This window comes from Protopterus annectens, chromosome 10.part0, assembly GCF_019279795.1.
Source record: "Protopterus annectens isolate FY-2018-M chromosome 10.part0, PAN1.0, whole genome shotgun sequence".
Classification (NCBI taxonomy): domain Eukaryota; kingdom Metazoa; phylum Chordata; order Ceratodontiformes; family Protopteridae; genus Protopterus; species Protopterus annectens.
The window spans coordinates 1359525425-1359551336 of NC_056744.1; the positions used below are offsets into that span (position 1 = coordinate 1359525425).

Here is a 25912-nt window from a genome sequence, read left to right on the forward strand (position 1 = left end):
TAATATTGCAGAGTAATAATTGGACACCCTTTTAAGGGCCTTTGAGTATCTGATAAATATTAGCTGGGTGGTGGCAAGTGGTACAACTATATAGTCTGGGTAAAAGGGGCACAGCTGGAAAACATGTGCCAACCTTCCCCAGAAGTTTCTGTGTGGTTGTGTAAACTCTTCTCTCAAAGTGTGTGTGTGTCAGCTGCTTGGGCAGGGACACAAAGCACTGGTTGGACAGAACGGGTGCTGGAGATTGTCCACCTAGGCTGAGATCTGGACCATATAGCTGTACCAGTGGGGAGTCTTATTGGGGACCTGGGGAGCAAGGGAGCGACCAAACATGGACTGACTGTGATCTCTGTGTGCTATTAAGGGGAAATTGCACTTTACTGTGTGCATTTGTTATCCTTTCCTCATATATGAGGTGCCCTCTCTGGTGTTAGTGGTGAGGATTGAGGCTCCTTGATTGCTAGACCAGGGCACGAGCGTCGCATATTAATTGGTGGCAGTGGTTGGGATATCCACCTCACATATTAATTATTTGGCAGAGGTGGGATATCCACATCACATATTAATTAGTTGGCAAATACTAATTGGCTTATAGTGGTGTGGGTAGAGTGAATCCTGTAGCTTGTGTAAAGTGAGCTTTGAAGGTGTTTTTGTACTCTAAAACAGACACACAGTGAATACTCGGAGTTCAGATCACAATTGTTTTATTTCTTTTGTTAGCTTAGTTAGTCAGGGTGAGCAGGCAGCATGTCAGCAGAGGAGTATGAAAAGCTGAAAAGGAGTCAGCTGGAGGAGATGTGCCAGGCTAGGGGACTGGTGCATGGAAACCTGACTAAGGCAGACCTGATTGCAGCCTTGGTTACAGCTGCATCAGAAAACAGCAACCAGGAGGACAATCAGACTGGCAGTGGAGATGTAATTCCCTTGGAAAATGGACAGCTCAGCCTTTCTGCATTGGACTTAAAAATCCAGCTGGAGCTAAAGAGACTTGAGTTGGAGGCCAGGCATGTGGAATTAGAAGCAAATGAAAGACTGTGACATTTGCAGGCTGAGGAGAATGAAAAACTGTTACGTCTGGAGGCTGAGGAGAAAGAAAAGCAGAGGCAGCATGAGAAGGAGATGCTGACCTGACTCTTCGCCAGAGTCATGGAGGTAATGGGGAAGGGAGTAACTGGACCCCAGAAGCACAAAAGGTCAGTAAATTTCTTCCGCAGTTTAAAGAGGGGGATAATTTTGATAGTTTCATTCATATGTTTGAGAGGGTATGTAAACAGTATGAAGTTGACCAAGGGCTCTGGGAACAGTTGCTGACCCCCTTACTCCATGGTAAAGCTGTAACTGTTTGTCCAAAATGTCTGACGTTGCATGTTTTGATTATACTGCTGTAAAAAATTGTTTGTTAGAACTGTTTAAGCTAACACCTGAACCGTTTAGGAAAAAGTTTTGGAAGCATAGACACAAGGCAGATGAAAGTGTGTGTGAATATGTTGCTGAATTGAGCACTTATTTCCATAGGTGGGTGAGTGGATGTCAGGTCATCACTTTTGAAGGGCTGGAAGACATTCTGGTGAGGGAACAAGCCCTTAGCACTTTGCCTGAGGACATGAGGATCTGGTTAGCTGATAGACAATATGCCAGTTCAGATGAGTTGGGGAAGAAGGGAGACCTATACCTGGTAAGCAGGGCAGCCCTGCACAGGAAGTGTACCCCCAGTACTGCTCATGGGTCTAAAGGAACCCATGGTGGGCAGCACAGACTGCCCCAAAAGACTCTGCCAGTAGCAGTGGAAGCCACTAGTCCAGGTTACAGGTCCCAGGAGCTAGGGTTAAATGGTTTGAATACAACCAATGGGGCCATGTGGCATACAGGTTTCCACAGAGGCAAGGTGGGGAACCAAAGGTGAGGGAGCCAGTAAGTGGGAAAGACAAAATGCCAATAGTTGGTTGTCGTAAGACAACAGGGGTACCGAACTACCATCCTGCAGATGTCCTGATATGGAAGGATTTGGATGAGGCAGTACCATGTGCTTATGCAGTTTCACGCAGTTAGGCTAGGAGACCAGCATGTGGGTCTGGTAGCCTGGGTGAGACCCAGACAGACTGCATACTTGCAGCCAGGACTGGTGAGGTGGTTACTTCAGGGAGGGAGCTACTCTGTAGCAGTGAGACTGAATGTGAGCCACAGCTGCTTGTGTACTGATGTTCCCTTGTACAGAGTGACTGCAAAGGTAGAGGTGAGTAGTAGTACCCAGGCTGACAGTGAGGCACTACTGTCAGAGGATGCCAGACTTCCTGTGGAAGGGGAGCTGGAAGGGTTACAAGGAGAAAGTTGAGACAGGCTCAGCTCTCAGACCTACATTGCACATGATTCTCAAGGAAAGGGAGAATCTGTATACTGGGACAAACGGTTACTATACAGAGAGTGGACCCCTGAGGGAGGGCTAGAAGGTGAGAGAGTACAGCAGTTGGTAGTGCCTAGAGCCTACCATCTGGTGCTTCTAGCCTTTGCAGGTCATATGGGTATAAAACATACAAAGAAACGTATTATGCAGAACCTCTATTGGCCTGGAATTTCCAGAGATGTAACAGGGTACTGCAGGACCTGTGAGCAGTGCCAAAAGGTAGGCAAGGCAGGGAGGCAAGGTGAGAGCTCCTTTGATGCCTTTGCCTGTAATTGAGGAGCCATTTCAGACGGTAGCTATGGATATTGTGGGTCCTCTGAGTACCCCAAGTTCCACAGGGAAAAAGTATATCCTAGTGGTAGTGGATTATGCTACACGATAACCTGAGGCAGTGGCTGTGTCCTCCATTGAGGCAAAGAATGTGGCAAATGCTTTGTCAGAGATTTGCAGCATGGTAGGTTTCCCAAAAGAAATACTTACTGACAGAGGTGCCAATTTCATGTCAGACCTGCTAGCTTGTTTGTGGAAGTCTTGTGGAGTGAAGCACATGAAGACCACCCCCTACTATCCCCAGACTAATGGTCTTGTTGAGAGGTTAAACTCTATAATCAAGTCCATGCTATGGGCATTTGTAGATCAATTTAAGAGGGAGTGGGACAAATATTTGCCCCATCTATTGTTTGCTTACAGAGAGGTTCCCCAGGAAACCACTGGGTTTTCACCCTTTAATTTGCTGTATGGGCATAGGGTGAAGGGGACCTCTAGACTTCATTTGAAATGAGTGGGAAGGTGAGTGCAAGACTCACAAGGAGTCTGTTGTGGCATATGTGCTAAACCTCAGGACAAGGCTCAAGGAACTCATGGGCTTGGCCCAGGAGAACCTGGCAGAAGCCCAAGAACAGAAAAAGGTGTGGTATGACAGGAATGCTCGAGCTAGAGAGTATGCTGTGGGGCAGCAGGTAATGATTCTCATTCCTGTCAGATGCAACAAGCTCCAAGCAGCTTGAGACAGTCCCTGCAAGGTGGTAAGAAAGGTAAGTGATGTTAAGTACATGGTGGAACTGCTAGATAGACAGCAGGGGCACAAACTGTACCATGTTAACATGATGAAACCTTACCATGATAAGGAGGCCCTTGCGCTGAGCATTTGTATTTGATTGCAGGAGGAGTCTGAGGGAGATCTGGGGACTGATTTCCTCAATGAGGCTTGGGCTGACACCTCAGTGGAAGGGGTAGCAATGTCACAGCAGCTATCTCCTACCCACGTTCAAGAAATCTGAGCAGTGTTGCAGGAAGTTTGGGACATGTTCACTGGGAAACCAGGGTGCACCCACCTGGTGCAGCACCAGGTGGATACAGGACCCCAAAGGCCTATTAGGCAGGCCCCTTATAGGGTTCCTGAGAGAGTCAGACAGACTCTGAGGGAGGAGGTACAGGAGATGTTGGAATTAGGGGTGATTCAAGAGTCCAACAGTCCCTGGGCCTCCCCAGTGGTGCTGGTGCCAAAGAAGGATGGCAGTACCAGGTTCTGTGTGGACTACAGGAAATTAAATAGTCACACAGAGTCAGATGCTTACCCCATGCCTATGACAGATGAGGCACTAGAGCAGCTGGGTGGGGCTAAGTATCTTACAACCATTGATCTTACCAAGGGTTACTGGCAAGTGCCCTTGACTCTCAGTGCTAGAGAGAAGTCAGCCTTTGTGACTCCTTTTGGCTTGTATGAGTTCACAAAGATGCCCTTTGAGATGAAGAATGCCCCAGTGACTTTCCAGAGGCTGGTAGATCATATCCTAGCAGGAGTAGGAGGGTTTACCCTTGATTACCTAGATAATATTGCCATCTACAGCCATTTCTGGCCAGAGCACCTTCAGCATGTCTGGGAGGTGCTGAGCAGACAACAGAGGGCAGGGTTGACCATTAAGCCGAGCAAATGTCAGGTGGGTATGACAGAGGTCTCCTACCTAGGACATAGAGTGGGGAGTGGTAAGATAAGGCCAGAACCTGCCAAAGTGGAAGCCATTCAGGCAGGGCCTGCACTTGTTACTAAAAAGCAGGTTAGGGCTTTTTTAGGGACAGCAAGGTACTACAGAGACTTCATCCCCAATTATAGTACCATAGCTGCTCCCCTCACAGACCTGACAAGGAAGAACAGGCCAGATAATGTAGTGTGGACCCCAGCATGTGAGCAGGCATTCCAGAAGCTTACATAAGCTTTGGGAGGACCCCCTGTGTTAGCCAGTCCAGATTACAGCATATAATTTGTTGTGCAGGTGGATGCTTCAAACCATGGGGGGGGCTTTACTTAGCCAGATTTCTTTATAGGGGAAGAGCACCCAGTGGTTTATCTCAGTCGTAGGCTCCAACCCATGGAGGAATGCTATGCAGCTGTAGAAAAGGAATGTCTAGCCTTAGTGTGCGCATTGCAGAAACTTCAGCCTTATCTGTATAGAAGGAAATTCACTGTTATGATAAATCACAACCCCCTAAAATGGTCAAATAGAGCCAGCCAGCAAAATGCCAAGTTGCTAAGATGGAGCCTAGGGATGCAAGCATATATGTCAGTGCAGCACTGCAGTGGGAGTAGCAATGCCAGTGCAGATGGGCTCTCAAGACAGGGAATGGGGTAGATACCCTCAGATAGACCTAACCCTCTCAAGCGGCATTTCTCAAGGTCACTTGAAAAACTAGCTTGAGTTCTTTTGGGGGGGTGGGGGGTGAAGACTGGTAGAGAAGGGTGAAGGCTGCCAGCCTAGCCAGATAGAATTTTGCAGGTTATTCTGTCATTTGTAAATAAATGTAAACTACAGGCTTGTTGTCTTAAAGGTAAAGAAATACTGTTACATGTGGAACTGGAAATAAATGTGACAACAGTGCACTCTACTGACCAAAGTAAAGCATGTAGTGACCCTTTGAAGTAGTAGTGGTGCCGAAAAGTCTAGATGAAGAAATTCTTTCTATTGTTTTAACCAGGAGTTAAATTGCTAGATTTAAACATGCAAATGTATTTTTATTGCTCTCTTCCTGACCAGCTGCAAGATAACAAAAGGGAGCTGTTAAGGATGTAAATGCAGTTTATGTGTAGCCTGGGAACACAAGAAAAGTGTAAAAAGATGATGTAATGTTTCAGTACTGCAATAGCAATTTATTCTCTCTAAGCATTTTGTCTGGATCATCCAACTCACAGCACTGCCTCTTGCTCACATGTATGTTATCTTAGACTTGTGTTTTATTTTAGAATAGCTAGAAACTAGAAAGTTTAGACTAAGTGTTTTTCTGTGCTGTCGGAACTGTACTACTGATTTATTTTAAGTATTTCTGTGTGCTCTCTGAACTCTTGACTAGCACTGACTGTGTAGTAGAAAGTATTGTCTTGTGGTTTAAATTATTTATTATTAAATATTTTAAAACCTTTTTAACTGTGGCTGGTTTGTTTAGAGATAATTTAAGCTCTAGAGTACATTGTATATTTATAGAGGTTACTGTACAAAGCCACTCTAATAGCTTTAGCCCTGGGTTATACTACCAATTGGATAATAATATTGCATAGTAATAATTGGACACCCTTTTAAGGGCCTTTTGAGAAGCTGATAAATATTAGCTGAGTGGTGGCAAGTGGTACTACCGTATAATCTGGGTAAAAGGGGCACAGCTGGAGAACCTGTGCCAGCCTTCCTCAGATGTGCCTGTGTGGTTGTGTAAATTCTTATCTCAAAGTGTGTGTGTGTCAGCTACTTGGGCAGGGACACGAAGCACTGGTTGAAGAGATAGGGTGGTGGAGAATTTAGCTTGCCCAGCTAGGCTGAGATCTGGACCCTATAGCTTTGCCAGTGGGGAGTCTTATTGGGGACCTGAGGAGCAAGGGAGCGACCAGCCCTGGAATGACTGTGATCTCTGTGTGCTCTTAAGGGAAATTACACTTTACTGTATGTGTTATCCTTTCCTCATATGTGAGATGCCCTCTGTGGTGTTAATGGGGAGGATTGAGGCTCCTTGATTGCTGGACCAGGGCACGGGCATCACAGGGCCCACAGTGGAAATTGAATATTTTGCACAGAATGTTGGGTACCATAGGTGGGATTGTGGAGGCTGGTATTTTGACACCTTTATGCTGATGAAAGGTGAGCTGGGAAAGAAACATTAAGTAATTGGGTGGAACTGAGTTCTCTAATTTATCTGTGGAAGGAATTCCAGAAGGTAGGAGTGACACATGATGAGCTTTGGCCTTCAGCTTTGCAGATAGTCTGGTAGTGGAAGTAGAAGATGCAAAGAAGATAGACATTGGAAGTATGTAAGGTCTTGGCAAGAGAACCAAGTAAGGAGGTTAGGTAAAGCTGAAGGAGCTTCTGGCTGGAGAAGAACATGAGCTGGAGAAAGCTAAATGGCACAGTGACTGTATCACTGGCTGCTGCCAAGATAACTGTTGCAGTCTTTTTATTGATTTTACATTTGCTGACCAGAGAAGTCCAGCTGGACACAAAGGTCCCTCTTCAGCAGAGGCCTGGGAGAAAAGCTACAGTACATTCAGTGAAACAAAATCTTTTAAGTTATACAGTATCAACCATGTTAGGCAGAGTACAGTTGATGCACATTTTGCAGTGTCAAAATAGATAAGATACATAAAGTAGTAAGGCTTCTTATACTAATTATATATTTATATGTAAACCTGAGTTGATTGATGTCTGCCTGGTTGTGGTTTAAGTAGCATACAGATGCCATTGAGAAGCAGGTGAAGAAGAACTTTCACTGACATAGTTTTTTGCAAGTGGAAGTGAGTGAACCTTTGAGGCAATACAGTAGCTGCAGCTTTGAGTGAGCCTTTGCCTTGGAAGTAGAAAGCCAAGGTATTCGAAGAAATTTACCTGCATGGTGAAAACACCAGGAGATGATTTGATAGCCAGTAGACACGTCATAACTGCAGAGTGACTTATTACATAGCATAGGTGTGGTCTTTGAGGCGTTGAGGAGGAGAAAGCTGTTTAAAATCCAGTTTTCTAATGTGTGAAAGAAAGACTGCAGTGCAGCTGCCTTTGTAATGCAGGAAGGAACAGAGCATAATGAAGCAACACACTGGACATTCCATTGCAGTGTTGCCACATGTCATTTTCACACAGGCAGAACAAAAGAGGACTGTGCACAAAACCTTTGGGTTAAATGTCACTGTCCTAACAGAGGAAAGATTGTCATTGAACTTTAAAGTAAAGGATGTCTTTGTTAGATAGCTTTTGAACCAACTGATAATATGAATTATTAGTCAAAACTGGGCTAATCGAGCAAGCGTGGCAAATAACGTGAACTACAGTATCAAACACCTTCCTGAAGTCTTAGAAGATGCCTGGTATGAGATAAAGTATCATTTGCCTTGCTGAAGTCCCAGAATAAGATAAATTTGCATTATCTTAATTTTATAGTATTGTGAACTACAGTCCCCCCCCATGATCTCAGCCTTCGGTTACAGGCGTAGTAACACCGTGTCATCCAGCAGTAGTGTGCTTATCACTGGTGGTGCTAATAAGAAGGCAATTCCTATTTAAAGCTCATTTGCAGTACATAAATGTTTTATCCAGTATTTATTGCAGCTGCTCCTACATAATTTTGTTACAGCTGTTATTTCATTGGTTGTTTAACTGCAAGTTATTTACACATCTGGTTTTGCTGCAGATTTATGATAGTTTCCTGTTGGTAAAATTCCTTTGCAGTGTTGTGGGGCATTATAAATGTAGTTTGCTTTCCGAATATCCTATCTCTTGCCATCTACTGCAAGATTGTTAATGTAACACTTCCTTTAAGCAACGTTATTATCTGTGTATGAGAGAGTACGTGTATATGGCAAGTGTCCAGTGCAAATGTATATTTGTTTATACTATGCATATTGACCAAGTAAATTTGCATTTTCAGACTATGCTGTAGAAGAAAGGCCATCTCCGATTTCAGTGAAGCAGCAGTTAGAAGATGGTGGACCAGATCCACTTGTATTTGTCCTCAATGCAAACTTGTTGGCTATGGTCAAAATTGTAAACTGTAAGTATTACATCTAATAAAGAGCTACACAATCTGTTGTTTTCTATGTTTCTGATTGTTAAAACAATGAGTGAGATGGTCACTGAAAAACCAATCAGTAAAAACAAAATGAAAACTCCAGCAAAGCCAGAACTTCCACTGAGTGACGTCCCAAACCTCTTGTATCAGAGCCACATGGGATATATGCAAATGATCCTTATGAACATCAGGTGTTTCAGCTAATTGGCGATTCTGAATGCCCATGACTTGTTTTGTCATTTTAATGGGCAATTTCAGGCCAATAAAGCCAAACTCCACTAGCAGTGGATATGCATATGTCGGCCTTGTTATGACCTCATCAGCACAGCACAAGCAGAGTGTTTGACTAAGCATTAGAAACACAGGGCTTTTATGCCCAGCTGATGTCCATTATCATTAGGGTCATGAGCATTCCGAATCACTGTTATCATTCAGAATCATTTGCATATATCCCATGTGCCTCTGATACAAGAAGTTTGGGAGGTCACTCAGTGGAAGCTCTAGCTTTGCTGGAGTTTTCATTTTATTTTTACTGATTGGTTTTTCAGTGACGTTCTCACTCATTGTTTTAGTTTGTTGTTTGGGATATTTTTGCAGTGACCCTAATGATAATGGAAATCAGCTGGGTATAACAGTAGCTGTTCTAATATATCACTGTTGCAGTAGCCTTAGCAATTTGGGTTATGTCCTGCAAAGGATATCTTCACCAACCAGCTTTCAGTGCTTCAAGGCACCTTCTGCATGCCCTAACCACCGTAGGGGTCAAGGTAAGCTGTATAAAAGCATGCGTTAAGGTCCCTAAAGCTTCAGGGCTTTTCTTGCTCAAGAAGAGAGGCTAGAAAAGAAAAAAATCTAATACATATTTCAAATTTCTACAGCCTGGCAGTACAACAAAAAAAAAAAATCAGGAGATGGGGCAGCTTTTGCAACTGTGATCTTTTAGAATATCAGCTGTAATTTATTTATTTTATTTTACATTTGTTTATCAGAATAGTCCAGCTGGGCCATTCGCCCATTTTCATTGGATGCCCGGGGAGAAAAGCTCCAAAAGCAAACTGTAGTAACAGATTTAACAAGTCAAATAATAATTACAATGTACAGTATAACACAAGAACAAGATGAGATGAGCTGAGGATGACAAACTGCTCGTATGCCAAGGATAAAACTTAATCACAATTTAATAACACACACGGTCAGTAGTTTAGCGCTTTCAACTGGATACCAGTCTTCTTCAGAACAATAAGAAATACCATTTCTATCTTATTTATACATTTCACAAAGTTAATTCATTCCAAAAGTCCGCCAAATGTCTTAAAAGGGCAATGCATAAATTTAAAAAGAATTACTGTAATGACAGCGAGCACTTGGTACATTTCAAAAAGAAATATATGTATAAATATAGACTCGTAATGAATGTATGAAACAATATAATTTTACGATTTAAAAGGACATAGGTTTAAAAAGACTAAAAAATCTACTCTACCAGATCTATAAAATTGTATACATATCTATACATTCGATCTGATGGATGCTATATATGAAACTGATTCTATAATGAGAATACTGAAATTAATACTACATATCCTAAACATAATAGTGAAATATCTACTAATCTAACTGATAGCTGATAAATCCAATTATGAGGCTAAAGCTAAAAAAGGTTTGATGCTAATATAATCATTTAAACCAGGTGATCTCGTGGAATCTGTTAAAATTTGCCATTTACTTTCCAGTTGTGCCAATCTCATTTTCCAATTACCTCCAAAGGGTGAGTCAATGACCTGATCAATAATGGCAAACGTAAATCTATGATCATCTCCTTTATCCAAAATGTGCCTGTATAGCGCATTTTTGGTATCACATTTGGATATTTTGTAAAGGTGTTCATAAATTCTTTTCTTCAATTGTCTCTCCGTCTTCCCTATGTAATGTGAATTACATTTTGTACATACAGCTATATAAACTACCTGTTTGGTAAAACAATTGCCTGTCCTAGATTTAATTGTAGTATGACAAATATCATCCAATTTTATGACCTTGTTCAAATTAATATGAGTACATTGGCGGCACCTTCCACATTTTGATGTGCCTTTATAAATATTCTCTCCATGGTTGTTCTTGTTATTTGCTCTTGCTAATAACATTTTCATATTAGGAGCTGTCTTAAAAACAATTCGTGGTTTATTACCCAATAAATTCTCAAGATCCATAATGGTTAATGTTTTCCAGTATCTCTCTAATATATCCTTGATGATAAAGGTGGTGGGGGTATACATTAAAATACAAACCCTACCCAATCCATTGCTGTCTGACGATATCTGTTGCTCCATGTTGTAACAACCTAACAAGGGTTTGTACCTTATTCCCCATTCATTGAGCACATACTTTACTACATCCTTAACCATTTTTTCTGGATAAGCTCTACTCAAGAACAACTCCTTAACCACGTTTAATTCCAATTCCAAGATTTGTTTATTGGATGACATTCTTGCTGCACGTATACATTGTCCTTTGTGACATTTTTAAAAATGTGAGGAGGATGATTACTACTAAAATGCACATAATCATTCGAAAATGTGGGTTTTCTGAATATCCTTGATGTAAATCCACCTGAATCTTGGCTCAATAATACATCCAAATAGGATATTTCTTTATGACTATACGTGTGAGTAAATTTTAAAAAATCTGTTGTATTATTGAGATATGTCATAAATTTATTTAGTCTCTCCACTGGTGCCTTCCACAAAATAAATATGTCATCCAAGTATCTGACATATAGGACAATTTCTTTAAAAAATTCACTCTTAAACACGTATTCAGATTCCCAATCTGCCATTACCAGATTGGCAAAAATGGGGGCACACGCTGCCCCCATAGCTACCTATGGTCTGTCTGAAGTACTCTCCCTGAAAGGAAATATAATTATAGTCTAAAACAAGTGACATCATATCACAAATAAGAGAAACTTTTTCCCATGTAAAGTCGGTATATTTTTTCAAGCTTCTTTCAAAACTCTCTAAACCCTCGTCCTTGGGTATGCTGGAGAATAGATCGATGACATCGACTGTCAAAAATATTAAATCTACACTCCACTTGTCATTTGTTATTTCCCCCAAAAATCTCCAAGAATCCTTCATAATTTGAGGGATATTATCGTACACTTTCTTCAGCCATCTGTCAATTAATTTTCCAATGTTAAAGGTTTTTGATCTGGATCCCGAAACTATAGGACGAAAGGGAGGATATTTTATATTTTTATGTATCTTTGGTATACCGACTAATTTAAGTGTCTGGGATGATCAGTTTTCAAAAATGTGTATGTGTCATTCGAAATTCTGCTATCAATTAGATATTCTTCTAATATCAAATCAATACGTTTGTGTCCTATATTGATCTGATTTAGAGAAATGTTTTCATAATTATCTGAGTTATGTAAAATATTATATATTTCCTCGAGATATTCATTTGCATAATATATCAGGGCTCCACCTCCTTTGTCAGGTTTCATTACCCTGATTTCTCTATTGTTCAGAATATCTTGCAAACTTTTTCTTTCCATTGTGGTCAAATTATCCATAGTACCCTTACCTTGGGTTCTGATTTTATTATGTGTCCAATAAATGTCATTGCACACCAACTGCTCGAAATTGTGAACATGGGAGTTGGAGCTGGGTATATGGTGAGATCAGTACCAGCAATCCCTTTACCCACTATATTAGCATCCTTAGTTTTGTTTTCGTTGATTTTCTCGAATTGTATAGCTAGATTCAACTTTCTACAATACATTTTTACCTCCTTGATATACGAGCAGTTTGTCATCCTCAGCTCATCTCATCTTGTTCTTGTGTTGCATTTCTCTAACTTTGGACAATGTACAGTATTACTATATACATTTACATAGTATTTATCAAACAGACAGTGGAAATGTATAGCATGTCATCTAATATTAATCATATAACAGGTCATCTAATATAATGCAAATAGCAAGTAAAGTAAGATAGGTATATAGTTGATGCAGAAATGTATACAGATTTTACAGTAAATCCTAGTTTTACGGAAAAAAAAGCTACACTTCTTCAGCAGAGAAAGTCAAAGATGCAAAGTGGTGAGGGGAAGAGGTGGTTTTGTAGGAGGTTTGAGATAAGGACAAAAATGCAAAGAGTGAGGGGAGAGAAAGTTATTCAGGGGTGATACAGGAACAGAGCCATTTAATTTTTAGATATTCTTTTAAGAAGGAGTATGAATTTGGTAATAGTATGGGTAATTGGTATATGTCGGGGAATAAAGTTCCCTATTTTTGTGATTTTGTTTGCTAATGAGTCTCCGAAAGAGTTGCTGGAGTTCTTGACTTTTTGTAGTTTATTGGATGAGCAAAGAGTACGGGAGTTGTTATAAGGTTGAACTAGGTTCAGTAGAGCTAGACAGCCTTTGGGTTGATTTAAGATATTATGAGCAATTGTGAGTTGGTTAAGTGATAGTAGTTTTTGTAGTTCAAGCCAGTGCAGCTGTTTCAGGGCTACACAGTGATGAGTTCTGTTTTGGTGGTCGACAGCAAAATGAGCTAATTTATGTTAGCAGACCTCTAGTTTGGACAGTTCAGATTTTGTAAGATTAGTGAAAATGGAGGAGGCTTATTCAGCCGTGCTGGTGCAGTGGTAGTGTTGTTGCCTCACAGCAAGAGGTTCTCCCATTCAATTCTTGGCTGGAGTGCCTTCTGTGTGGAGTCTGCATGTCCTCCCCGTGGTTGGGTGGCATTCGAAAGACAAGAGTGAATGGGCGTGCCTTCGTTGAAGGTTGGGTGTCAGGCTGGCACTTTGGCATCCATAAAAATCTACTGCCAATCATTAGCAGACCGGAGTTATGCTGTGGCAGCCCCTAATCAGGGATAAGTCAAAAGAAACAACAAGTGAAAATGGAGGAGGCTTATAATAGTGTTTTTGGTATGGAATGCTTATAGATGATGATTTTAGTTGAATGTGCTTTGTGCTTAGGTAGGGGAATGATCAGTAAGGGAGTCTGGGAGGCAGCCAGACTGTGAGCATAAGTTTGGGTGATTGGGGAGAATCCAGTCTAGCATAGAATATTTATTATTGTGTTTGTCGACTCTTGTAGGTATGGAGATGAGTTGGGAGAAGCCAAAGAGGTTGATATAAATTGTTGGATTTATGGAGGTGCATGTGGTCCAGTCAAAATTAAGTCACCTAAGATTATTATTTCCTGATTGTAAGTAGTAGAGGTCCAATTAAGCAGGTTTTCTGTTAAGAATGTTGTTTCCAGGGGAGATATACTGCTATGAAGATGATGGGCTTATTTATGTTGAGTTGAAGACATGAGATTAAGATTTCAGAGTCATTAGCTAGGGGAGGGGTAGAGTATAGTTGATGTTGGTTAAGGTTTCTCTTATATATGATTGCTAAACCACCACTGCATTAGTGTAATCTGTCAGATCTAAGGATTTTATAACCTTGGGTCAAGAAGTATTCATCTTCATTATGGGTCTTTATCCAACTTTCTGTAAGTGTTGCAATGTCTGTGGAATATAGTGACAAAGTAGCTTGGAATTGGGTATTTTCTTTAGAATACTTCTGAGGTTAATGTTCAAGATTAGTAGGTCTGATTAAAAGTGCGTGTGAAAGATGATGAATTTAGCAGAGCAGAGTTTTTTTGTAAGTGAAGGTGTCTGAAAGTGTGGGTTAGGGCCTGGATTAGGATTAATGTTGCAGCTGAGATAAAGTAGATAGGACTTTATTAAGTAGCTGTGTGAGGGCTTGATGATAATTTTATAGTACTTGTGCAGGATGTGTGGGGGTATTTGTGTGTTATAGAACAATTGTAGAGATATGCTGATGTAGATGAGCAGATAAAATGTAGGAGGGTAGACAGGAGTTGATGGTGAAAGGAGGTATGGTGTTAAGTTGTGAGTAGGGTGATGAGAAATACAGTGAGTAGTAGCATATTAAAAATGGAATGGTTAGAATAGAAAAGAGTGATGAATGTTAAGGTATCACTGTGAGTTACGAGGTAATAAGGATAGAAGAGAGTGGGAAAGTTGGGAAAAATAAGATCGTTTGAGTGTGAGTTGGGTTGGAGTGATTTAGGAAGAAAGTGGTTAGGACAGTGATACAGTGAGAGTTGGGTGAAATTGAGTGATAGGTGGTAGGGATATAACCGGTCTTGGATGTGATTGGTTGATTAAGCAGAGGGCGTGGTTATACAAGTATACATTTGAGGAAACTAGGGGCGGGTGAGAATGGGGGTAGGGTAAGGTAGCAGAGTGAGGCTGGAACGGGTTGCGCCTGTCCTCAACCAGACGCGAGAAAGCCAAAGTAGTTTTGCCTACCCTCAACCAGATGCGAGAAAGCCAAAGTACAAAGACAAGTCAAAAAACTATCTCCAACTTTGGGACTGCGAGGTAGGAGAAAAAGGGTTTAAAAATTAAAGTGGTAGATGCGTGGAGAGAAGCAGTGAAGACCAATATTAGCAAAGATCAGTCATATCAGTAGAAAGACTTGATCCTGACAAAATCATGGCAGAAGGGCAAACTATTAAAAGTTGCAAAACAAGTCTTGAGTGCACCACCACAAGTTCCTAATTTAAAAACAACTCATTTATTATAAAAAAACTTTAAAATCATGAGATTCTAAGAAAATGTAACATGCAGAGCCTTTCAGACGATAACCACTTTCAGCTATATGCCTTCTTCAGATCATAACTATTAAGCACTTCATTTTCATAAACTAAATTAAAATCCACCAATCAGAGCCAACTGTTTTGGACAACACATTCTTTCTAACCAATCAACCATCCTACACCTGTGCTGACAAGAAACGATGGCTCTTCTTTGTAAAAATGGATGTCCTTTAACCAAATCTGGTTTTGATTAAAGGACATCCATTTGCGAATCGCTTTAAATAAATGTGCACTAAATTTAATGTTCAGTGCTAGTGTGACTTCTATTACCGAAAGTGCCCGCAACTTAGCTACCATTGTCCACTACTACGGTTTCCTGCTTTATTCGCTCTAATGATTTCTATTTTGGTGAGTGAACCACTTGACAATTTGTACCGACTTTTTTATCTACAATCAACCATCCTCCTATAGTAGCTGGAGGTATGTGACAGACCCCTTTTCTCAACTAATTGAGAGATCCCTTCTCTTCAGGATTAGTTTTAGCAGAACTACTGCATTCAAGCCAGGACTCGGGTCCTCTCTAAGATTTATAATCCATTTTACCTCCGCTGTTTCCGTAATGTTGTTTATGCCACCACCTCTAACTCCTTTATAAATCCTCTCAATTACTTTAAACTTAAAAGAGTGAGGTGGATAACTGAAGATGTGATTTGCTAAGGAATTTTTTTTGTCCTTATGTAAAAATGTCTCTGAGATGGTGCAAAATCCGATTTTCAAAAAGTTAATTTGTCTTTCCAACATAATATGCAGAACATTTTATGCAGGTAACAAGATAAACCAAGTGCTGCATATTACAGTCATCATTCAAATAAAAGCAATATTCTGGACTAGTATGTGGATGTCGAAAAAGATTACTAATATCAGTGTGAGTGTGAGGGCAGGCTTTACAGCTCTCACATTTATACGTTCCTTTTTTTCCTTTGAGGAGTGTTCTGTTATTTAAATATCCATCTTTGTTACATAATCTTTTTATGCTTTTCTTGTTTTTAAAAACAAATTGTGGCATTTCTCCTACTGTAGTATGTAATGGCTCATCCTCAGTCAATATCAGCCAATATTTCTTGATCACACTGCAAGTCTGCTTAGAGTCCATACTGTATGTAAGCACACATCATACTATTTTTTTCTCCAGTCTTCTACTCAGTTAAATCTTTCCATTCTGTGATGACTTTTTCTTTTTCTTTAACTCGAGATAGATGTGGATGTCTTTTATCTTTTCAAATACTTCTCTCTTCTATAATGGTAGTATCCTTCTTAGTATAACCTCTTTCATGAAGATAGGACTCTAACCTTGATTTTTCTGACTCATAGTCTGCATCTCTGGTACATAACCTAGAGATGTGTGTGGTTTGGTTCTCCATAATATTCTTGAAGACTGACCTTGGGTGCATGCCACTTTTGTGTAGGTAGTGGTTTCTCCAGGTGTCCTTCCGATAAATAGAAGTTTCTATACCCATTGAACAGTTCATCATTATTCTTACGTCTAGGAAATCAATCTCTTCTTTATGGTGGTTGACAGTGAAGCTCAGAAAACTGGTGGTATTAGTGAGGTAATCCATAAACTTTGACAGTTGTTGATCGTCCCCTTTCCACAGGATAAAAATGTCATCCACAAAATGTCCGTAGACCAGTAGATTCCTTAGCAAAGGGTTACTGTTATTAAAAACCCTCTCAATCTCCCATTGTGCCAGAACAAGATTAAAATAGCTATTTGCGCAGAGGGTACCCATAGCTACCCCCAGCTCTGCCAATAATATTCATAACCGTAAACAAAAATGTTGTTATCCAGGTTCAAGTCCAGTAGCATGCGTATCATATAAAAGGTTGACATTATGGGTATGTGCAAACCTCTTAATAGCTTCTAATCCATATAAGTTTGGGATAACTGTAAACAAGTTACATACCTCCATAGTAACAAGTATCAAATGTGAGAAATCTTTTATATCTTCCAGAGTGGATTGTAATTTTGTTAGAAAGCAAGACATGTCTTTCAGTATTGTGGGAGCTCATGGTAGAAGTTGCTTTAGCTCTTTTTCAGCAACCATAGATAATGGTTCAGTGATCCATCCCCTTCCTGTTACTGTAGGACGCATCAGGGGATTGGATGGATGTTTATGAATCTTGGGTAATCCACTAATAGATGGTATAGAGGTATTAGTTACTTCAAGGAAATCATAAAGCTCTTTGCTTATCTTCCTTTCCATAAGCATCCATCAGCATCTCGTATAGAGTATCTTTCACATTATTAATCATTTTCTCCACTTCTTTTGATTTATCTTTCTATACGTCTTAACATCACCCAATATTTCCTTGATTTTATTCTGATACCATAAGTTGTCCATCACTACCATGGCTCCACCTTTGTCAGTTGTTTTGATCACTTTATCATTTTTATCTTTCATTTCCATTAGAGCCCTTTTTTCGCCTGCCATCAATTTATAAAAATGTTGATTAGGCATATTTCCTTTTCTCAACTCTCCTACTTCATTCTCACAAAGTCTAACAAATAATTCTACTGCTGGGTGAGTAACTGGTGCAAAAATACTTGGTTTCTTATAGTTGATCTTACTTTCTTGTTGATCATTACCAAAGATGCTTTTTAGAGTAACATTTCTCCCAAAATACTTAATGTCAAGTACAAATTTACTCAAAGTGGAGGATAGTGGTGGTATAAACATTAAACCTTTATTTAGAACTTGAATCTGTTCTTTACTTAAATAACTCTGTGATAGATTCACAACCAGAGTATTAACATGCCAATTTTAAAAGCTACTTTCTTTCTTTTCCTCTCTCGGCTCAGTGACCTGGGTGTTCTCACACTTTGATAAAAATTGGGAGGTTTTGAAAAATGGGGCCATGTACCGCTCCTTCCTTTGGTCACATTCCTGTAACTGTTGAGAGAAAAGGCAGTTCCTTCTAATGCACAAAATAAAAAGTTTCCTTGTAGCAAAAAGAAAAAACACCAGTATATCCAACAAATTGGCAGTTCCTTGTTTACGTTCATATTATTATCAATCCTTTTTGATAACGAACAAGGTTTTGAAGACGTAGTTGCTATGGCTTCCACTGTAGCATTTACAGTACTCTGCTCCTCTATCTCTAGCGGCTTATTTAAAGAATTTACTTTGCCTTTATCAGGCTGTTGTTCTTATTATTTATCAGTTTCCTGAAGCCTGGATCCAGTCTGGTTTCCCTCGGCCACTCAAAAATGTGTCCCTGTTTAAAGTCATAGAAGTCCCTTGTTAATTTATGTGGTTTTTTTTAACTTATTATCATAGAGGCTGAAATTAAACTGTAGGGATTCCAGCTTGCTAATACATGCTTCTGTAAATCCATAAATTCCAGCTCTTATAGGTTCATAGGTTGCTACTAGGCTGTTGGCCCTAGGGCCTATACAAGCCTAGCCATAACAATTCCCTGGCTATTTCTTCCCACAGTATTTACTTCCCTGAACCATCTGCTTTAGTCCTGTGATTCTTTTAGTGAGGTATTTCTGCTGCCTTTCCAGTTGTTGCTGGTGTCTTGGGAGGTACATACCAAACAGGACATTGTATTCTATAATGGGTCTAATGAGAGGTGAGTACAGTGAGAACAATTACTTCCTTTTTTCTGGATGAAAAGCCCTTAGTGATGAGGTGTGCCACATAGAAAGATTTCCTGACTGTTGTGGCGATGTGGTTATCGAAGGTAAAACCACTGTCCACCTATGGCCCTAAGTCTCTTGTCACACTTTCGGTGTTTAGTGTACTGCCACCTATGTGACAATTCTCAGGTACATGCTTTTTTCCCAAAGGGGATAACTATACATTTCTTGGCATTGAGCTTGAGCCCATGGCTCTGGCACCAAGCATCTATTTCTGTAAGGCCCTTTTGTAGAATATCCACATCATTTGGGGATTCAATAATGGCTCCCAGTTTGCAGTCATCTGTGAACTGTGTTAGCCAGAGTCCCTTAGTGTTGGCCTGTACTTCAGGGAAGTAGATGCCAAACAAGAGCTGTCCCAGTTTCTTCCTAATTAGTTTAGCTATGCTTAATTCTTCGAGCTTAAAGTATTCAATTAAAAATGGATATATCTAAAACTGGTTTCTAAATTAATAGCTTGCCATCTTGCTAGTAGGTCAGTGTAGGTGTTACCATAACTAGGCATACACTTAACACGCATCCCTCTGGGTATAACCTGATGATGCTTGCATTTCCAATGAAAACGCTGCCATTGTAGTCTTTTCAAATGATGGGCATTGTTTTCTACATCTCTAAAAATATTATCAAAGTATTCAGTTTCATCAGTAGATACAACAGTAATATTTTCTTCCAAGTCATTGTTTACCCATCTCACTCTTTTAAGTTTAAAGTCATTGAGAGGATTTATAAAGGAATTAGAGTTGATGTCATAAACAACATTACAGAAACAGTGGAGGTAAACTGGATTATAAATCTTAGAGCGGACCGAAGCCCTGGCTTGAATGCAGTAGTTCAGCTTAAAACGATCCTGAAGAGAAGGGATCTGTCAATTGGTTGAAAAAAAGGGGTCTGTCACATACCTCCAACTACTATTGGAGGATGGTTGATTGGTTAGAAAGGAGGCGTTGTCCGAAATAGTTGGATCTGATTGGTGGATTTTTATTTAATTCACAAAAATGAAGGACTTACTTGTTACGATCTGAAGAAGGCATGTAGCCAAAAGCGCTTATCATTTGAAAAGGCCCTGCATGGTATATTTTCTTAGAATCTCATGATTTTAAAGTTTTTTATAATAAATGAGTTGTTTTTAAATTAGGAACCTGTGGTGGTGCGTTCAACACTTGTTTCACATTATTTTCAAATATTTTTGAAGCACCTTTAGTGGTTGCGTTTATTGTTCTTGACTGAAACTATTAAAAGTTGGTGACAACAGAGTGTTTGTAAAAATGATTATTCACTGTACACCTGGCATGAGAGAAGCAAATTTAACCCAGCAATCAGGGAATGTTGAGAGCCAGATGTGAAATTCAAGCTGCTGTATCCAGCTGTCTTCAGTTTTTTTTTCCTGGAGGATCAAAGTATCAAAGTAATTTTTAGACACAGAACAGAATAATGAGGAAATATAAAAGTTTATCCAACAAAAAGTGAGTTGGCAAGTAGAAGGAGACTCTGCTTTTCATTCTTCTGCTGGTAAGGTTCATAGAGAGACTTTGCAAGTGAAATCTTTTCCAGTGTTCCAGATGAAAATGCTTAAGAGATGGAAAAACACAGGAGTTGACTAGAAGAATCAGCATTACTTTAGACTTGAACTAGAGTCTGGTGTTGGGAAATGGAGATGAATAGGAAGAAGACCAGCAACTCTGAAAGTAATGAATAAATTGAATATGTTAAAGCATCTTATCACATTTTAAAATATTGTTTTGCAAGAAAAGGTGGCAGTAAAACAATAGACTTTTGTTGACTTTAAGCTTGCGGATGAACTGTAAAGCATATGCTCCACTTTATATCACTGTTTAGAACACTAAAGGAGAAACTAACTGCAAGTAAAACAATTTTTGTTCTTATTTCTGTTTCTGTAAAACGTTTCGTGATATACACTGCATGAATACAGTAAAGCAGTTTTGTGTAGTCAGGGGTATTTCAAGTGTTGGGGGGTCTTTTTAGTGACTGCTGTATGTGTTTAAGATAGTAAAGTAAACAGATATTTCTTAGTTGTATGAAAATTGGTTTTACAGTATAACGAGAAATAAAGGTTGGATAAAAGCAAGTTTAATGTTTATATGCTGTGATTGTGGGCTTCTGGGGTAGGGTGCATGTGTAAAAGTTATTTGTCAAAATAGCTTTTTATTTTACAAGGGTGACTGTCTAGACTACTACCTTTGGCTCAAGCTGTAAATAGGTGTTTTTGTAAGCATATACATTTTAACTATAAGACAAATGATGAAAGCCATGAAAATGCTAAGCTTCTTGCTGCTGCAGAGCTATTAACTTGCTTGTTTTCCAATAGCAAATGTTCAGGGGAGTTGAGATTTCTGCAGCTGAGGGCAGCTTTGCATTCATTTCTGTACCACCCAGGAAAAGATGTGCGTCATCTTTTGAAGATGTACATAATTTTAGGTTCATATGTTGGTACTAGGCTATCGGCTCTAGGGCCTATACAAGTCTAGCCATAACAATTCCCTGGATATTTCTTCCCGCAATATTTACTTCCCTGGACCCCTGTCTAGCAGGGTGACTGATGTGATCCCCGGGGTGAATTTCCTATCTCCCATCCAATCGTCAAGGTTCCTTTTGAAGAGCGCCAAGGAGGTGCTCTGCTTAACATGTGGGGAATCTTTGGGTCAGGAACCTATTCCTCCAGCATGTTTTGTTCATTGTGATGACAAGGTTTAGATCCCTGGAGCATGTGGCTCTGAAGGATTGGGATTTCTTTAAGTGGAGCACGTCCAACAGCTCAAGGTTTGACATGGCCTAGTATGCTAAGCAGAGATCGCCTCTGAGTAGACGATATGCCACAGAGTATAGCTGGAGTTTTTTTAGATGGTCAGTATAGGGCATCTGCTTTAGGCCTGTGATTCTTTTAGTGAGGTATTTCTGCGGCCTTTCCAGCTGTTGCAGATGTCTTGTGAGGTACATACCAAACTGGGCATTGTACTCTATAATGGGTCTAATGAGGGATGAGTACAGTGGGATAATGACATCCTTTTTTCTGGATGAAAAGCCCTTAGTGATGAGGTGTGCCACATAGAAGGATTTCCTGACTGTTGTGGCGATGTGGTTATCGAAGGTAAGACCACTGTCCACCTGTGTCCCTAAGTCTCTCATCACACTCTCGATGTTTAGTGTACTGCCACCTATGTGGTAATTCATGGGTACATGGTTTTTCCCAAAGGGGATAACTATACATTTCTTGGCATTAAGCTTGAGCCCATGGCTCTGGCACCAAGCATCTGTTTCTGTAAGGCCCTTTTGTAGAATGTCCACATCATTTGGGGATTCAATAATGGTTCCCAGTTTGCAGTCATCTGCGAACTTTGTTAGCCAGAGTCCCTTAGTGTTGGCCTGTACTTCAGAGAAGTAGATGCCAAATAAGAGCAGTCCCAGGACTGAACCCTGAGGTGCTCCATTTGTCTGGTGCTGGATTTGGAGTTGGCTACTTTTACAGTGTGGGTTCTGTCAGTAAGCTAGCTGGCAACTCATCCAGTGACGTAGGGATTTTTGCCCAGCTTAGTAAGTTTATCTGTGATTCCAGAGTGGAGGATGGTGTTGAAGACCACGGCGAGGTCCATATAGGCTGTGTGGACCGCCTTTCCCTCATCCACAGCTCTGGAGACTGATTCGAAGAAGTCAATCAGGTTCAGATGACAAGATCGGCCCTTCACGAACCCAAACTGGGTGGGGTCCATTGTTTTAAGGTTGCCACTGTCTTTGTTTACAAGTTCCTTGGCAATGCGTTCCATGCCTTTGCAGATCAGGCTCGTCAGACTGATGGGACAGTAGTTCCCTGGATCCAAGGTAGATCCCCCCTTGTGGAGTAGGATAACTGTAGCTGTGCGCCACTCAGTGGGCATGAAGCCTGAGGTGAGGCTATGATTTAACATGAAACTTAGGCGAGGTGCCAGTTCATTTTGTAGTTTATGTAGTACACAGCCTGGGATGTCATCTGGTCCCATGGATGCTGAATTCTTAGCTTTGGAGAGTGCGGTTTCTACCTGTGTGGCCCTGGTTACCGGAATTCGGCAATCTTTTGGTATTGAGATGGGCCCTTTAGGGGATGAGAGGGGGGGTGAAGTTTGCACTAAATCGATCTGCCAAGATATTGGCAATATCCTTGGGATCAGTATATTTAATGCCATTCTGTTGTAGCTCAGAGCATATCTGAGCATTGCCATTTAGATTCTTGACATAACTATAGAATGCCTTGTGGTTGTTTTTGGAATTTCTGGCAGTTTTATTTTCGTAACTAGCTTTGGAGGATTTTATGAGGGATCTCAGTTTCTTATTGAGGCTGGTAAGGAAGTTTTCTGCATCCTGGGATTTTCCTCTTTTCTGCAACAGTTTCTTTTTTCTGTTGTATAGTTAGTTTATGGCAGGGGACCACCAGATTGGCTTCCTTTTCTTGGAGGAGAGCATCTTGGTTCCATTTCGGATGGCACGATTCATGCCAAGTGGATGTGCTCGTACAGTGCCTTAGTGTAGGATTCAGCAGTCAAACTTTCAGCTCCCATCTGCATGGGTGTCATGAAGTTTGTCACTTCTGACTTGAGTAGCATGAAGTTGGCTTTGGAGAAGTTTTTTACGGAGGTTTCCTTACTGGGGGGTGGGGGTGGGATGTGGATGTCAAGAGTGATTTGCTTATGGTCATACCTAACCAATGAGGGGGTGACCACTAGTGTGGTGCAACTATCTCCCATGTTGGTAATGACCAGGTGCAGGATATTGAAGCCCCTGGTGGGACAGTGGATTAATTGATCCAGGGTGTTGGAATTTATGAATTCCAAGAACCATTGGGAAAAGGTGTTGGTACCCGAGTAGGTTTCCCAGTTAATGGCAGGGTAGTTGAAATCACCCAGTATTAGGGTGTTTGTATCTTAATATCGTCCAGTATGTTTAGAAAGGTGTAGTGAGAATCTTGGGGCATGGTGGGGGATCTATATCAAGTTACAATTTGGATTGCAGTCTTATCTAGTGTTAGTTGCACCTAGAGAATTTCAGATGCATTGTGTTGGGCAACTAGCCTGGATGGGTGTCAATATCCTTGGTGAATATGGACACTCCTCCACCTTTAGTGTTTTTGTCTTGGTTTGGTGGCTGATAAGTGTGGTAAGAGTTGTAGCCTGGTATTGCAGGGGCACTCTCTGAACCTATGAAGATTATTCAGCTAAAGACCCCCAAGAAAATGACTATAAAAAAAAATAGCTTAAACATTTTACTCCCATTCAACACCATCCAGTCTGACAGGTTTGCAAGAAGACTGGTATAACTTTGCCCAAGATCTCTCCATGGCTTTGCATTCTTTCCAGTCTTTAATTCCTACGTGTTCACATGCTGAGAGAGAGAGAGAGACATCCCCTCATCTTTTAAGAAGAGATGCTCTGTCGTACTGAGGAAGAAGGTCTGGAGTATGCCTCACACCTATCTTCCCTGAGTTCATACAAGTCTGAGCCAGAGGGGAATAGATCTTCTGATTCACTTAATGAAGATTTAATTTTTAATTACAATTAATAAAATGAAATAATTCTTTAAATGTGAGGAAAAGGGAGGTTTTAGAAGCACAGAAAAAAATGCAGCCTTTTGAATCTGGATTTTCCTAAACTTCTGTCTATTCCACCAGTTTTGTTGATATTGGAAAATGCTTTTAATTCAACTTGTGCTTCTCCAGATTCACAACCTCCTAAGAAGACTGACAGGATGGTTAAGGTAACTGATTTCCATAAGTACCTCTTCAGGAAATCCCTTAGCTGACCCTGCTGTGATTTCTGTAGACAAGCATAATGGGGCTAAGCATTTGTCTCTCTTAACCTGTTCCCAGTGAGGAGGACAGGAGAGCATTTGACAGGTATGGAAAAAAAGAATAGGGTTCTTCAACTTTATCTTTCAGGGCAATCAGCTGCCAGACCTGCATGGAGAAGTGCCTGCTCTGTATATTTTGACATGCAGCAGTCAGTTTCTAACCTTCCTTCAGACACTAAAACTATTTTATCAAACTTGGAAAAGTCTGCTTCACAAATCACAAAACATCCAATGAACTACACTCTTGATACAGTCGATGCTATGTCAGGAGCTCCTGACTCAGATTCTTTGATGCACGTGCATGCCTGCGTCAAGCTTCAGAGTTTGCCAGAGGACATCATATCACAGATATTGAATTCTCCCTTAGAAAAGGCTTTTTTGGGGAATTCCTTGTTCCAAGTTAATAGGTGATGGGAGTGTTTTGTATTTAGTTTTTTTGTTTGAGGGCTTTCATTGAAAGCTAGACGGCACAGTGGTGCAGTGGTAGCATTGTTGCCTCACAGCAAGAGGTTGTCCGGTTCTGTTCTTGGCTTGGATGCCTTCTTTGGGGACTTTGCATGTCCTCCCTGTGTTCGTGTGGGTTTCCTCCGGGTGCTCCGGTTTCCTCCCATGTTACAATTACATTCATCTGGAGCATTTCTCCCCGGGCCTCCGCTGAAAATAATTTTTGTTCCAAGTTGGACTTTCCCGGTTAACAAATGATAAATTAAATTAAAACAAAAAGTCTTGAAAAATGTATCCTAGATTCAAATGTCAAATGGAGATGAGAAGAAACAACTGTACAAAAGATCAGCCTACCAAATATTAGGATAGGCATATAATGCAAAAGCTGGAAATACACATTCAAAAACTGTCATGTTTAATAGGTGGGAGCAACAGCTTTTTATCATGATGGCTATGCTGTCCAATTATCCTGGAACACAAATGGCCTTGCAGGTATAGATAAAAAGGAAAGAGTATTGAATTATATTAAGAAATGTAGAGTGTAACTAGTGTTGCTGCTGGAGACAAGTTTATAAAGAAATGATCACGTCAATTTAACAGAGAGAGAATTTCAGAATGTATATTCAGCAGAATTTCAGGGATAGAAGAAAAGTGGAATAATTATACTAATTGCTAGAGGGACTCCAGTAGTGGTAGATGAATAAAAAAGTCAAAAAATGATAGATTTTGTTAGTAAGGGTCTTTTGGCAAGGGAGGAGGATTACAGTGGCATGTATTGTATTCCACCGAAGACTGCTATTATAGAGCTTAAGAACATTTTGGAAGAAATAATCAGCTTTCAGCAGGGGGATACTATTTAAAGG

General features: G+C 40.4%; 1 protein-coding gene across 1 annotated transcript in view; it reads left to right on the plus strand.

Annotated features, from left to right (window-relative positions):
• Positions 1-25912, plus strand: part of ZFYVE9 (zinc finger FYVE-type containing 9) — a 1427803-nt gene that overhangs the window by 713123 nt on the left and 688768 nt on the right. Inside the window, exon 8 of the mRNA XM_044086014.1 lies at positions 8300-8422. Within this exon, the coding sequence (XP_043941949.1) occupies positions 8300-8422 (123 nt within the window). The remainder of the gene's footprint in view (positions 1-8299; positions 8423-25912) is intronic.